We start from the raw sequence: 15730 nt of genomic DNA, 5'->3' as shown, positions 1-15730 counted from the left end.
TTCTGAGATGTGAGGAAGAGAACGACTACTGCACTGCTACACAAGAAGGGTTTATTATCCATTGCAGAAAACCGTTGCCTCCTTCTGGGTTTGAGAACTTGAGTGATTTCTCTTAAGTAGACTGCCATCCTAGAGGGCTGGCTGGATTACTACCTCTTGCAGGAGCATCCAAATCTTGCAAGACTTGGAACTTCAAGACCGTTGCAATACTGAAAGCTCCAATATCCACAGATCTTGGATTAACAAGGTAAAAGAAGCAAATACAAGGAGTAAAACATAACTTAGCATGTTATATTACATAGATTCCCCCACCTCTGATTAGCACACTGCATAAATCTGGCACCAAACCCCTCCCACCCCACAAACTTATGGACCACTGGCATCCCCTAGCCTCTGTGTCTGAATCCGATATATTCTCTCTTCAACCAGGAAAAATGTTGCATGCCATAAGGAAGAGTATGACTGAAGATTGCAGGGCTAGACACCTTGACTTTGGTCTTAACAGGAAGATTGAGAGTGGCACAGATTCAGTTCCTGACAGTGTCACACGTAGCGTCATAATGATGGTTGTCAGGGAAAAAAAAAAGTCTAAAGGGCAGAATGGCACCCAACTCAAAAGAATGTGAAGAAAGCCTCGTGCCATTCAAAATTCCCACTAAAACATACAATAAACAATGGAACATGCAGAGCTACATTTAGGGACTGACTAGGCGCTTTAACTCCTCAACCAAGGAAATAGCATCAAGGCAATATATTGGGTAAGTCAAAGGTATCCCTAGTGAAGGAGAAATAGGAGAAATAGGATGACTACAGTTAGCATGGTGTCAAGTATTATTCTCCTCAAATTTCAGGTTGATGGCCATCCCCACTGGATCATGTCTCCCTACACCATGCATTAGTTGGAAGCGTGTCGGACACCTATATAATAAATATATTTTGTTGTTGTTGTTGTATATGGTCTTTATTAGATTTTACCAAAGCATACAAGTCAGATTCAACACAGTCTTGGTACCATATACATTTTTCTTGAAAAACAGCAAACCATGTTAATAGATGCCACTACGCACAAAAAGAAGTGGCCAGTGTTCAGTGGGGCAATTTCAGAAAGACAGCAGCAGTTTGGCGCAGTGGGAAGTGACCGGGAAAGAACAGCAGCAGCACAGTGGAGAATAGCTAACGCTTAACCTGCTCAGTAAATATTGGGATCAACAATGAGTGAAAATAAAACTCAAGCAGCATCTGCTTGAGGAGTTTAGGAAAAGGTCAAGTTAGTTATCCTAGCAGCAAAGGCTATTGCTAACACCTGCTTGAAGTTATTCCTAGGAGCTGCAGACAGGGTAAGCTGACAGTTACACATAGGCACATTCTTGAGAAGGCACACCTGGCTTAGAAGTTTTTGATTCATATAGCTAAGTTTATAAGCACTGCATTTACAGGAGACTACTTATTTGGGTGTGCAGTAGATGAATCCTTTAACGATAAAAGAGAAGGTGACCACGAGTCTTGGAGGACGTACAAACTAGAGGCCCTTTCAGAAGGGTAACACCTTATTACAAAGGAATGACAGAATGACTACTCTTTAAACAACAGGAGCAGTTCCAACATAGTCACCTATCAGTCTCTCATACCATCTCTGCCTTGTGACAGCCATCCAAACAGCTGAGGCAGCCCTTTAGAGTCAGGGCAAAAGATGCCATAACTGAAAAGGCTCAGGCCAAACAACCAAAACAGACCTCAACATCCAACACCCGTAGGTGGCGGGCTATGGGAAGGCTTAGCTACCCACAAAGGGTACTAATCACATTGTCGTACAGGTATTACATAGAACTCATTAATACACTTCCTAGAATCTCCCTTAAGATACAAAGGTGCAAACAAGAATACCTCAAACATCTACAACCTCAAATCGATGATCTGTGAAAAAAGGGAGTAGTAGAAGTACCACCAAAGGACGAGTATGACCTTGGGATTTTTTTTTTCATTTTCAGTATAGTTCCTAATACCAAAAACCAAATATTAAAACAGGTTGTCAGTCTGAGATTTCAAATCCAAACCAATAATTTTATAAAATTCCAATGCAAGAAGTGATTCCAATGCTAGAAGATGGAGGCTATATGTTGACCGTCTATCTAAAGAATACCTACTTTCTTGTCACATTAACAAAAGTTGAATACCTCAGGTTTATAATAGAGGAAGTTCATTATCAGTTCAGCATTTTTACCTTGTCAATAAACTATACACTGAGAGTGTTTACAAAATGCCTAGCAGTGGTCACAGCATGCTTAAGGTGACAGGGCATTCACATGTAAGCTGATCTAGATGACTGGCTAATGAAAGTATTATTTTTTCAAACTGCACCCCTGTAATATGCAGGGCCAGGTTACATGGGACAAATACAGGAATGCTTTTCAAATCAGTGGTTTTAAATAGTGGGGTACTGAGACCATCAAATAGCTGTCCCAAGCAAATTGAAGGACAAATTGAAAAGGAGTGACTTCATATATCTAATACTAACTATAGGAAAATGGCTCCCTGTTGCAGTTACCCCCCACTTTTTGCCTGATACTGATGCTGACTTGACTGAAAAGTGTGCCGGGACCCTGCTAACCAGGCCCCAGCACTAGTGTTCTTTCACTAAAAATTTACCATTGTTTCCACAATTGGCACACCCCTGGCACACAGATAAGTCCCTTGTAAAAGGTACCAGTGGTACCAAGGGCCCTGTGACCAGTGAAGGTCCCTAAGGGCTGCAGCATACGTTGTGCCACCCTAAGAGACCCCTCACCTAACACATGCACACTGCCATTGTAGATTGTGTGTGTTGGTAGGGAGAAAAAGGCAAAGTCGACATGGCATCCCCCTCAGGATGCAATGCCTACAAAATACTGCCTGTGGCATAAGTAAGGCACCCCTCTAGCAGGCCTTACAGCCCTAAGGCAGGGCGCACTATACCACAGGTGAGGGCATAGCTGCATGAGCAATATGCCCCTACAGTGTCGAAGTCTGTTCTTAGACATTGTAAGTACAGTGTGGCCATATTAAGTATTTGGTCTGGGAGTTTGTCAAAAACGAACTCCACAGCTCCATATTGGCTACACTGAATACTGGGAAGTTTGGTATCAAACTTCTCAGAATAATAAACCCACACTGATGCCAGTGTTAGATTTATAAAAACAAAATGCACACAGAGGGCATTTTAGAGATGCCCCCTGTATTTTATCCAATACTTCAGTGCAGGTCTGACTGGTCTGTGCCAGCCTGCTGCTGAGAGACGAGTTTCTGACCCCCTGGGGTGAGAGCCTTTGTGCTCTCTGAGGCCAGAAACAAAGCCTGCACTGGGTGGAGATGCTTAACACCTCCCCCCTGCAGGAACTGTAACACCTAGCAGTGAGCCTCAAAGGCTCAAGTGTCCTGTTACAATGCCCCAGGACACTCAAGCTAGTGGAGATGCCCGCCCCCTGGACACAGCCCCCACTTTTGGCGGCAAGTCCAGGGGAGATAATGAGAAAAACAAGGAGGAGTCACCCACTAGTCAGGACAGCTCCTAAGGTGACCTGAGCTGAGGTGACCCCTGCCTTTAGAAATCTTTCATCTTGAGTTTGGAGGATTCCCCCAATAGGATTAGGGATGTGTCCCTCTCCCCACAGGGAGGAGGCACAAAGAGGGTGTAGCCACCCTCAAGGACAGTAGCCATTGGCCACTGCCCTCCCAGACCCAAACACACCCCTAAATTTAGTATTTAGGGGTTCCCCCAGATCCCAGGAAATGAGATTCCTGCAACCCGAAGAAACAAGGAGGACTGCTGACCTACAAGCCTGCAGAGAAGGAATAAGAAGACAACTGCTTTGGCCCCAGCCCTACTGGCCTGTCTCCAAGTTCAAAAACCTGCTCCAGCGACACATCCGACAGGGACCAGCGACCTCTGAAGCCTCAGAGGACTGCCCTGGACCCAAGGACCAAGAAACTCCCATGAACAGCTGCCCTGTTCAAAACCAGCTACTTCTTTGCAACAAAGAAGCAATTTCCAAAGACTTCACATTTCCTGCCGGAAGCGTGAGACTTCCCACTCTGCACCCGGTGCCCCCGGCTCGAGATCCAGAGAACCAACACCTCGGGGAGGACTCCCCGGCGACTGCGAGCCCATGAGTAACCAGAGACGACCCTCCTGAGCCCCCACAGTGCCGCCTGCAGAGAGAATCCAGAGGCTCCCCCTGACAGCGACTGCCTGTAACAAGGGACAAACACTGCACCCGCATCCCCAGGACCTGAAGGAACCGAACTTTGACGCAGGAGTGACCCCCCCAGGCGACCCTCTGCCTAGCCCAGGTGGTGGCTGTCCCGAGAAGCCCCCCTGTGCCTGCCTGCACCGCTAGGGTGACCCCCGGGTCCCTCCATTGTTTCCTACCTGAAGCCCGACGCCTGCTTTGCACACTGCACCCGGCCGCCCCTGTGCCGCTGAGGCTGTGTTTTGTGTGCCTACTTGTGTCCCCCTACGGTGGCTACCTTTGCCCCAGAACTGAGACTTGTAAGTGTTTTACTTACCTCCTAATCTAACCTTTATTTACCTCCCCAGGAACTGTTGATGTTTACAGTGTCCACTTTGAAAATAGCTTATTGCCATTTTTACCAAGACTATACATTATATTGTTTTCATTCAAAGTTCCTGAAGTATCTAAGTGAAGTACCTTACATTTAAAGTGTTTAACCTGTGGTTCTTAAAATAAACTAAGAAAATATATTTTTCAATATAAAAACCTATTGGCCTGGAGTAAGTCTTTGAGTGTGTGTTCCTCATGTATTGCCTGTGTGTGTACAGCAAATGCTTAACCCTACCCTCGGATAAGCCTACTGCTCAACCACACTACCACAAATTAGAGCATTAGAATTATCTAATTTTGCCACTATTTTACCTCTAAGGAGAACCCTTGGACCCTGTGCACACTATTTCTTACTTTGAAATATGTACAGAGCCAACTTCCTACACTAACCATTACAACAGCCTGTATCATACTTTGAAGGGATTCACACCTAGCTAATCTAAAATTCAGAGAATGATGGATGCAGTCCCTCATGTAACATTTGGAATTGAAGATGGGGTTTGTAGCACTAAAGGGAATACATGTGACAGTAAAGGATAAATTAGTGTGAATGGTAACTTCCACCGCCACAACTATGTTCTACCATAACAACCGAGTGGGCACAAATGTATGGACCTTCAAAACTAGCATAGGGTACCTCTACATGTAATATCCAAGGAAGCATTACACATCTATTAATGTAGACGACAGCCTCTGCAAGCAAATAATTTTACATGAATGAGAAATAGATAAAGGGGTTGTAAACACAATGTTTGGCAGCATGAATCTGTTCTGGATTCACATGCTGCACGTTATTCCGCCATCTAGGATTGGGTCTGGAATTTCTACTATTTCTCACGTAAATAAAAAATATTTTCTTTGTCTTCTACTTCTAATTTTGAATGTTGGTGGGTATTTACGGAACCTCGATTTGGTGTCTTTGTGACGTCATCGCACTTGTGAAGTCGTCCAGATGTTCACACCTTGGGTTGCCGTCTTCAGATTCTCTTTTTCTGCCTTTGGGTCTGGATGCTTCTGCAGTGACGTATCCAGCTCGAAAGTCGGAAGATTTGCCAAAGAAAGCTTGGAAAGGTTTATTGAGGCCTCGGAACATCATCTTGAGATCGTTTGGTGAAAAGAAGTAAGAGGGAGCACAAAGGTTTAGTTCACTATTTCGAGGGTTGAGAATGCCTGGACAAGGTGGCTTCCTGATCGGTGTGATGGAGAAAACACCATTCTAATTTTGTTGAAATTGCCATCACAAATATACCCAGAAGGACAAACATCCGGTGTGTAATATCTGTCTTCCACTCGACCACCAGAGCAAACATTGTAACACTTGTACGATATTTACTCCGAAGACACTGAAGGTGGGAGCCAAGCAAAAAATGGCTCACAACTGACTACAAGGCCAAAAATCCACTCCATCCCTTCAAGATCTTGGACTTTCCGGTGACAAGGACGAAAATGTAGCTGAAGGAGTAGATGGGAGGTCTCAGAGGGTGATCGCTAGATCATAGAATTCAAGGAAGAGCCTCCAATATAAAATCAGAAAGGAGGTAAGAGAGTCTTCCACCTCAATTACAGCACACTAGTTGAAAAAATCTGACTCGCGGGCACAAAAGGGAGCCTCGGGGTTGAAACGCTGACTGTCCACAGGCATGCGCCATGAAAAGGAGTCACACGGAGTCTTCAAGGGGATCTCCAGTGGAGAAACAAACTCAGAAAAAAACATTCTGCTTCAAGAGACAGAAAGGCAAAAGAAGTTTTGTTGTCGAAATACAGGTTCCGAAGATAGAGTCCTCCAGAGTGATGAAATGAGGAAAAGGCTTGAGACCGAAATGGGCGCTCTGATTCAGAAAACGAAGGAATTTGACAAAAGTCTATGTAGATTCAGAATTCCTCAAATAACTTTGCAGACCAAGGAAGTAGGAGAGACTGATGTTGAGGACATTTGCCCCCCACTTATACCAGAACCTGAAAGAGGAAATCTTCTATACAGAAGAAGAGGAACAGATATCGTATCCACCTTTGGAGGAAGGAGAATGTCGAGAGGCAGTGGGAAGGTTTGGATGGGGTTCACCAGAGGAGGTAGTTTAATGTTCTCCATTCAAGGCCTCTCCCCCTGATATTGGCATGTCTAATATGGTGATTAAAAAATGCTGCAGACAAACCTAATGTGCAACTGGAGGAAGACAAGCCCCAGTCATGCTTTCTTTTGCAGACACTGATTCCTAGTCAAGCTAAGAACCAATATCTGCCCATAATGCCAAATATTTTCGGCCAAAGCAGGGAAGCGTTCAAGGAACCAGCCACCTGCAGAGCAGTCGCGCCGAGGGCGGAGAAAAAATACAAATTATCCTCGAAAGATCATGAGTACATTAAAAGTACTGTTTAGGCCGACTGTTTTATAACCTCAGTGGCAAGGAAGAGGGTGAACATCCCATCAACATCGGGCCGGCCCCCATGCAAAGAAAATAAAAGGATGGAGCTAATGGGCCCAAGATAGAGAGGAGTGCGGCTAACCAGTAGCGAATTGCAAATTCGAATGCCTTACTAATCAGACACATACATCCGCATTGAGAGGAGCTAGAAGAATTAATGAAACCACTCTCAGATCAATACAAGAGGGCTGCTCATCCGGTGGAGAGCGGGAAGAATATAGCAAACACCTGCTTGAAGTCTGCATTAGATTTGACAGACACATCTAGTCCCCAGCTGATGGTGGGGGTTACATTTTCTGCCTACAGGAACAGCACAATGGCAAAAGAATGGATGCAATGGGCCAAAGTAGCCCTGTAAAGATTAAATAGTGGTGGTGACCCGACCAGACCCCTGTGGGATGCCACGAGGGCAATATTTGGATGATGAAATAAAGGGCGAGAGAGAAAGTTTGTAGAAAATTGTTAAAAAAAAAGTTGAGAACAAGGCAAGAGCAAGCACTTTAACGTTGAAGTCATACCGCATATACAGCAGATTAGTCACTGTGTCACAAGTCGCAGACAGATGAAGTAAAATCAAGGTGGCTGACGTTGGAGATGGCACAATGATTTAGTTCATTAAGTGTAGACAATGCTGTCAATTCGGTGCGGTTGCCTGAACGAAGACTCATTTGAGCTGGATACAGAAGATAATTACTTTCCACAAACTCTAAAATCTGATAGAACAGTGTTGCTAATAACTAGCACAGTAAGTTAACTTTGAAATGGGTCGATAATTTCCAGGTTGTTGGAATTTAAGGTTTTTGTGTCAAACTTACCAGACAGCTTACTGCCTTGTTGAGAAAACATGTTTAGGCTTACCAAGAACACAGAGGGCCTTGCTTTGTTTACCAATTAGGTGGTTTTACAGTCACACTCATTTGCCTAGTTATTCAGTGGCTTACGTTGTCCATCTTGTGTCTGTCCCTCCCCTGTAGCTTTGTCAATTTACCTGTGTCCTCCCGCTGCTCACTTTTGGGGAAATACTTTTTTCTTTTGTCTTAACCAGTCAGGGAGAGTGCATGTGTTCCTGATGTCTCACTGTTGGCACACAATTCTGATAGTCTGCTCAGTCACTAGTGTTTGTGCTGGTGTCTCTTTGCCTTCTATGGTAGGCTATCATTTGCTCGTTAGTCCGGTGCAGCTTGGTTGCAGTGGTAAAGTGAGCACAGGGACGCATGTCTTGTTATATATACCCTTCACAGTTAGGGCGTCACACTGAAGTATACAATTAAGTGATGAGTGGAATGCTTGAATTAATCTTGCCCAGTGGTAATTACTCAGGCCACACCACAATCGATTGTTATTATGCACATAATGCCACTGCTGTATGTTGGACCCAGCTGTATGTAGATCAGACTTGTCCCTGCTCCGGTAGGATCAATCCAACCCTAACTGCCAGGCTAGGGCATCCCTGAGCCGAAACACAAGAACCCCAAGTCCGGTTTTGCCCTGATTGGGGCTCTTTATTCGGGTGTAGCTTAGATCCAGTAGATCCTGTGGCATGGTGAGAACTGGACCGGCATCTGGGCATACCTGTCACACTTAGTGTGGCCCACTGAAGTACACAAAAATATGATGGGTGGAATGCTTGATTAATCTCAGCCACTGATAACTTGTGGCTGCATCCCAGTCCATCGTTATTTTTAACACCATACAACCTCAAATGGACTGGCAAGAGTCCTGAGTAGTTACCAGTGGCTGCGATTAATTCAATCATTCCTCCAATCATTTTTTCTTCTGCTTCACTTAATACTTTAACACCATCTTGGTGACCCGCTTCTCTCTGTCCCCAGCCTGCTGTAGTCCTCAGACTTGAATGTTACGTGCCAAGACCATACACCTCCCCGCAATGCAACATGGTTATTCCTGCAGAAGGCCAGGCTCCAAGTCACAACACCAGATGCAGCCCCAAAAAGGTGAAGAGGTTCGGAGTTCCTCTGGAGAGTGGCATTTGCGGAGCCTGGCTACCTCCTCCCATGGGACATTGCTGGTTTCAGATACATTCTGGCACTTCAAACCTCTAATTGAATTAAAATGTGCTATAATGTAACTACCTTTGACCTTTGCAGTCGCCAATTGTTTAACCCTAAATAGTATAATTTCAAAAAGGAACTACATCTGCTTACAATTAATTGAAAAAATGAACCAGTGACATAGTCTGTAGTAATTCTGAAAACCTGGTGTAATTGATGATTTTGTACACCAGAGATAGTGACCTTGCTATATACGCAAAAAAAGTTTTTCTTTGGACGTACCTAGTTTTGACTTCATACAAATCTGTTGTTTGAACCAAACGTGGCCTGGTCAGATTATAAATTTTGGAAAAAATGTGATTTGTAACACAAGTTTAGATGGTTTGCTGCAATGTTGAACATATTAAGGTCTGTGTGAAAAGGGGTCTATGGTGCTCCATGTACAAAATAAATTTTATGATAATTGATGCATATTAAAATACCGGTTTACAAGCTATAGAACATTTTGAGTGCAGATGTTTTGGAAAACATGTAAACTACAGGTAGTGTCAACTGACTGTCAGCAGGGGCTGACTGAAAGTCAAAATAAGGTTTGGGAACATTGTTCAAACCAGCCTCGCATTGTAGAAAGGGAGCTAGGCTAGTTCATAGCCACCACGCTTTCTCTGAAAGTAGCTTACTATCCTTAAACGCATCTTGGGAAATCCAAAGTGTCAGAATGACTGACCAGTATGGCCCTAACTATCCTAAACTGTGCTTCTTCCAGGTGTCTGCTATAACGGCCACATACAAGAGAATTGTGTTGTGGAATTAACCGTCTGTATTTGATTCCATACAGATCCTGTCTTTCACAGCTTGGTGAATGAGCTGGATTTTTTTTTTTTTTTTATTCTTTGTATTTCTTTTATTACAAAATAAAACCTACGATCAACTGAGAAACATACATCACCCAACATTTCATGGTAAATTAAATTATTATATCCCAGCGCTCAAGCAAGAAAAGGAAAAACGAACCTAAAGAGATGGGTACACTTTTGATAGGCTAATACATTATTTCAACATTACACCTTGGGTTTGATTAAATGAAAATGATTCCACATATCTTTGTGTTTCTGGGGATATCCCCTTGCTTTATAAACGGGATCCTTTCCTGTGTTTTCTTTTTTTTATGTTTCTCCTTAACTGTCTTTCTGTGTAAAGATGCCTGTTCTCTGTTCCATCTGGGAATTACAGGCTCCTTTATTTCGTGTTTATAGTACATTTTGCCTTCTCATTCTAGTACCCAGTACTTTGGAAGTGGCTATGTATGTCTGCATTTATAAAGTGTGTATGTTTGAACATGCACAGTCATGCACACCATCTCAGACACTCACACACTGTTCATAATTCTAAATATTTGTTTTAGAAACCCTTGCTGTAGATGTATGTTTAGGAAGTATGCTCTGTGATAGTTGTACTATTAACATTGCAGTGAGCTGATCGTAAATCAGTCTTATGGTTTTTCTTTCTTGTTTAAGGGAAAAAATGAAAATGGCCATAAAGGAGGATTCATCAAAACACAGTTTAAGGGCGTTTCATCCAGCCGCTTCTTACCAAAGGGCACGAAAGCAAAGGTCAACCTCGAAGATCAGGGAAGGCAGAAAGTGTCTTTCAGCTTCAGTTTGACAAAGAAAACTTTACCTAACAGGTTCCTGACTGCTCTGGGTGGCGATGCTCCCCAAGAATCCCAAAACTATCCATCTCTACGGTCTCAAACTGAAAAGATTGCAAAATTAAAATTAGACTTTGCAGAATCTACTGGTGCTGTGGAAGAGCCCCCTCCAAAACTAAAACTGGATTTGGGCAAGATCCATTTTAAGAAACACCTACTCAGTGTCACATCTAATCCAACTGGTGTAGAATCCCCTCTTTCACCGGACTCATTTCAACCAAAAGCTGCTGTGCCGATATCCCCAACAGCGAGAACTCCAACTTCACCCCCTCCTACTTTGCTAAAACCACCCACTGTTTCACCAGCTACACCACCAGCAGCAATTGCACAGACCACCCCAACAAAAGTAGCACATATTGTAGCAAACGCACTGAAATCTCCAACAAAAACTATAGCAGCTCCAACAGCATCACCAACATCTACAGTAGTAACCCCAGATCGAACATCATCTGTAACCTCCTCGTCAGCACTAGCAGATGTAACCACACCACCATGTCAAAAAAGAAACTCCGCTGTGTCGCAGACGACAGATGTAGCATTGAAACTTCCACCTACTGGATCACCTACGCCAGCAACTGCAGATAACTCGATAACGTCTGTCCCATTGTTGCCAGAAGTAAATGTGACCGGTGTAAAAAAGACATTGAACTCAGAAGTAGATACCTCTGTTGATGTCCAGATTGTAGAGGATTCAGTAGCTAAGATTTTGGAAACATTTAAATTGAAAAATGTCCCTCTGGAAACCTCTGTTCCACCACTGAAAAAAGATTCCCATATTGGGATGGAGGTGGAACTTCTGCATTCTTCGACAGTTGTTTCTCCTAGTTCATACCCTGAAAAACAGAGTTCAAAGGTGAAATCTCATCAGGAAGGTGCAGTACCAGGTTCCGAATCAGACGGTGACTCAGTACAGACCTCTTCAAGTCATAGATCGTATGATCTAAAATGTTCAACAAGCGGGGAGAAGGAGACTAAAATGAGAACAATGTCTCTGAGAAGTGATGATGCAGGCAAATACTCATCACGAACGAAATCAGAAAGGGATGAGAAACATTCTAGTTATACAAAATCTGAACGAGAATCTAGGTACACATCTTCACGGTCAAAATCAGATAGAGACAGGGATAGAAGACCTAGTAGATCTCACTCCAAATCTAAATCTAAATCCGACAGATCTTCTAGAACAAGTTCGTCCTATTCAAGATCAGACCGGTCTCATAGATACGAGTCTGACAGAAGGCACCATAGGAGCTCGCCGTACAGAGAGAGGACACGATATTCTCGTTCTCATGGAGACAGTAAGACAAACGATAGCTCTGATTCAGAAGATGATTACCGTAGAACCCATTCCAAGTTTAGCGACTTAAAGCGTCCAACTCGATCCTCACATTATAGAGAGTCCCGAACGTCATCTCATGCAAAATCTGACCACGATAGTAAATCGCAATCCTCTTCATCTCACACCGATGTAGAGAAAAAAGAAAAGTCCTCTTTAAGAACAGAAAGAAACTCTAAAAGGACTTTAGAGATGGGCACACTAAAAAAGAGCTCTCCAGTAAAGAATGTGGCATCTAGATGTAGGACTTCTTCTAAATTTGACATCAATGACCCCTCGACTCCTACTAAGCCCACCCCTTCTAAAAGGATTTCTCCTAAGCTTGAAAAATTATTTCCCTACTCTGAATCATCAGAGGAAGACACAGTACCACCATTCACTTCAGTGGATCTGGGCACAGCTCACAGTTTGAAAACTGACCAGCATGTAGCTATGACAAACTCACCCAAAAACATTTCTCCATGTTCCCAGTCAAATTATTCCTATGAATCAGGGATTACTATCTTTACAGAGGACGCTGCACCACCTCAGACAGATGAGCGAGAAAAGAAGGGTAGCCAAGGAACTGTGAAGGTAGTGACACATTTATTGAATACTGACTGTTATGAATTAAAAGACTTTCTTTCCAGAGAAAGTGGTGTAATTAAGTCCCCTGAGGGGAGAACAGAGACTTTGGCACTCTTCGGTGCAACTGAATCCAAACATGTTATACAATCTTCTTATGATAAAGCAGATGATTTTTCAGTGATTCCAAATAGTGATAGGAGTGCAGCACCTCCTAATGCACTTGCCTACAAACGTCAGTTTGCAGATGAATTGCTTCTAAAGTCCACTGAGGCGAGTATTAGTTTGACTGAAACGAGATCGAAGGCTTTTACTGACACAAGCATAGTAGAATGTTCGTTCACAAAAATTGATGATTTCAAAGGTAAGCTACATAAAGAATCTGAGAATTTGCACATTTCTTGTGATGAAACGAACGATGCGCCCCTGTCCCAAAATTCTGTCACTGCCTCTCCTCCAGCAAAACTTTCAAATGACTTATCTGAAACCTATGATCCCACAGATCCAACATGTGGAACTGATATGGACATTGACACAGAGGCAACTTGTGGGAGTGATATGGACATAGACACAGACGAATCTTGTGAAACCTTGATAACGTTTGAAACTGAGTCAACATGTGTTAGTGTCACGGACAAAGAGACACGTGCGCCTTGCGTAAACGTTGATACACAGCCTATTTGTGCTTCTTTTGCAGAGAGTGGACAAGTACCAGAGCCCATTGTAAGTGATGTAAACAAAGCAGAGGATGTGACTAGTTTAAATGAGACCTCTAGTGAAAGAAATGATGGTAATACTGCTGCAGACATTTTCAGTTTCGACGCTACCAAAAGCATAAATAAGACAGTTGTAGAACAAAAATCTTCAGTAAAAGTGTTAGAACATGAGCATAATTGTGAAACAGAAAAACAAGTTTCCTCTAACATTGAGGCAGAAAATGAACCAAATGCCTCCGAATGCGTAGAGCGTTCAAAACTTGAATTGGAACTTGAGCTGGATGTCCTAGAAACTATTTCTGGTTTAAATGTAGCAAACATGCCTTTGGAACAAGTTGAACACCTGTTGGACACCGGAAAACCTATGAATGATCAGCCAAAGGTAGAAACAGTGGCTGAAAATTTGAATGCTGCAGATGGTGCAATAGTGGACTTACAAATCAAGTATACAAACGAAGTCGAGGAGGTACCTACTGAAGTGCCAGCTGTCCCAAAACCTCTGGACCCTTCTAGTTTTGTCAAAGCATCAGAAATAACAAAATCTTTACCACCCATTCCAAAGCTTGATGACACTAATAAAGTATCACAACCCATTTCTGCAATTGTGGCATACTATTCAGATTCTGCAGAAAGTACAAGCGAACCTGTAAGCAATAATAGCAACTCGGAGGATTCAGATTCTGATGACAGTGTTCCAGTTAATCGTCTCCACTCTGTTGTTGTGATTCCAAAGAATTCTACGGTAACAGTTGACGAACCTAGTATCTGCCCCTCACTGCCAGAGAGCCACTTCAGTCAGATGCACAGTGACCAAACAGACAGTGAAGTTGCCCTACCCGAAACAAGTATAATCTCATGTGAAGAAGAGCCTGAGCTTAATAAAGATGCCCAAACTGAAAAACCAGATTCCCCTCAATCTGTCGATTCAGACAAGTGCTTATTCAAGAATTCTTCTGAGCACAGTGAAATTCAGGAGAGTCATGAGCCAGATAGTCCATATGCCCAAAGTGATGGAGTGGACAGTACAAGCCAAACTGAACCAGTTATTGATATCAGTGCCAAATCCATAATATGTGATGACAGAGGAAAAGAAAAGTCACCAGTCTTAATTGGATCTGTGGACCAAAAGAACGAAGAGCGCCCAATTAGTCCTTCCAAAAATCTCCAAAAGACCCCAGATGAATCTTATCAACAGCAGCACCCAAGTTCTACTCTAAAACTAGGCAGTGGGCTTGAAAAGGTGGATAGTGCTAGTGTACAGGACACAGGGCCAGATCACTCTGCTGCTGATAGATTTAATCCAACAGAGGATCTGGGAACCCTGGGGTGGGATTTCTCCCAACCAGAAAAGCCTAGCAGTACATATCAGCCACCAGATAGTAGCTATTCTGCATACTCTGATTATGATGGACAGACATTGCCTGCACACATTGAAAATTCATGCAAACATTTGAAGGGTAATCACATTTGGGACTCAAAATCACATGACAGCTTATTGGATGCTGGTTATGATAAAGTTCAAGGAGCGATGCCAGACTCTTTGACAGATTATTATGATGATGAGGACGACGAGGAAGATGATGGCTCTAACTGGGAACATGACTGCAATCAGAAAAACCCTAGCCAACTTCTACATTCTCGTGATGATATCAAAGAAAAAGGCTCTATTCAGGCCCACGAAATAAGCAGCAATTCAATGAAAGATCCGGTTGTTACGAGTGCGACTAAAGAACAGATTGGGAATGTGGTAAACAAGAATGATACAAAAGAAAGAGCCCCCCCAAAGAAGCAACGGCAAGGTCCTGAGAGTGACTTGGAAAGTGATGGCGACTCTGGAGATGGAAAGAAATTGAAGGCTGAGAAGCTAGAGCCTTCGCTCACCAGGCACAAGTTTGTTGGCACCCTGTGTGTCATGGATGACTTTAGGGACCCCCAGCACTGGAAGGATAGCTCTAAGCAAGGAAAAATGCCATCTTACTTTGACCTCATCGAAGAAAACGTGTACCTTACAGAGAGGTAATCCATCACTTATAAACTTTTGTTCAGTTTTGTTGACTGCGTGTTGTGCAGACTAATAAACTACTAATAATTTTTAACTGCAAAGATCCAAATAAATTGCTTTCTAAAAGTCTATTCACCAACAAAATAGTTATTTTCCAAAATACACCTTCCTGAAAAAAGTTAGTTCAAAATGTTCGCATAAAACCACCCATAACCAAATACTAAATAAAGCTAATTTGATGTTATCTAATATTTATTACATTATTGAGACTAGAACAGTTTCAAAAACGTTTAATGCAGCAATTGTAGGGCCAATTGCATTTATATTATAGTTAACTAGGGCACAGTGCTTTGGAACTGGGGCTAAAT

General features: G+C 43.0%; 1 protein-coding gene across 3 annotated transcripts in view; it reads left to right on the top strand.

Moving 5' to 3' along the window:
• Positions 1-15730, top strand: part of SETD2 (SET domain containing 2, histone lysine methyltransferase) — a 1164442-nt gene that overhangs the window by 69554 nt on the left and 1079158 nt on the right. For all 3 annotated transcript variants that reach the window (XM_069210931.1, XM_069210934.1, XM_069210932.1), the window contains one exon: positions 10551-15376. In XM_069210931.1, the coding sequence (XP_069067032.1) occupies positions 10551-15376 (4826 nt within the window). The remainder of the gene's footprint in view (positions 1-10550; positions 15377-15730) is intronic.

This window comes from Pleurodeles waltl, chromosome 10, assembly GCF_031143425.1.
Source record: "Pleurodeles waltl isolate 20211129_DDA chromosome 10, aPleWal1.hap1.20221129, whole genome shotgun sequence".
Lineage (NCBI taxonomy): Eukaryota > Metazoa > Chordata > Amphibia > Caudata > Salamandridae > Pleurodeles > Pleurodeles waltl.
The sequence above is the reverse complement of the archived record's forward strand: the minus strand, read 5'-3'. Positions and strand labels throughout refer to the sequence as shown.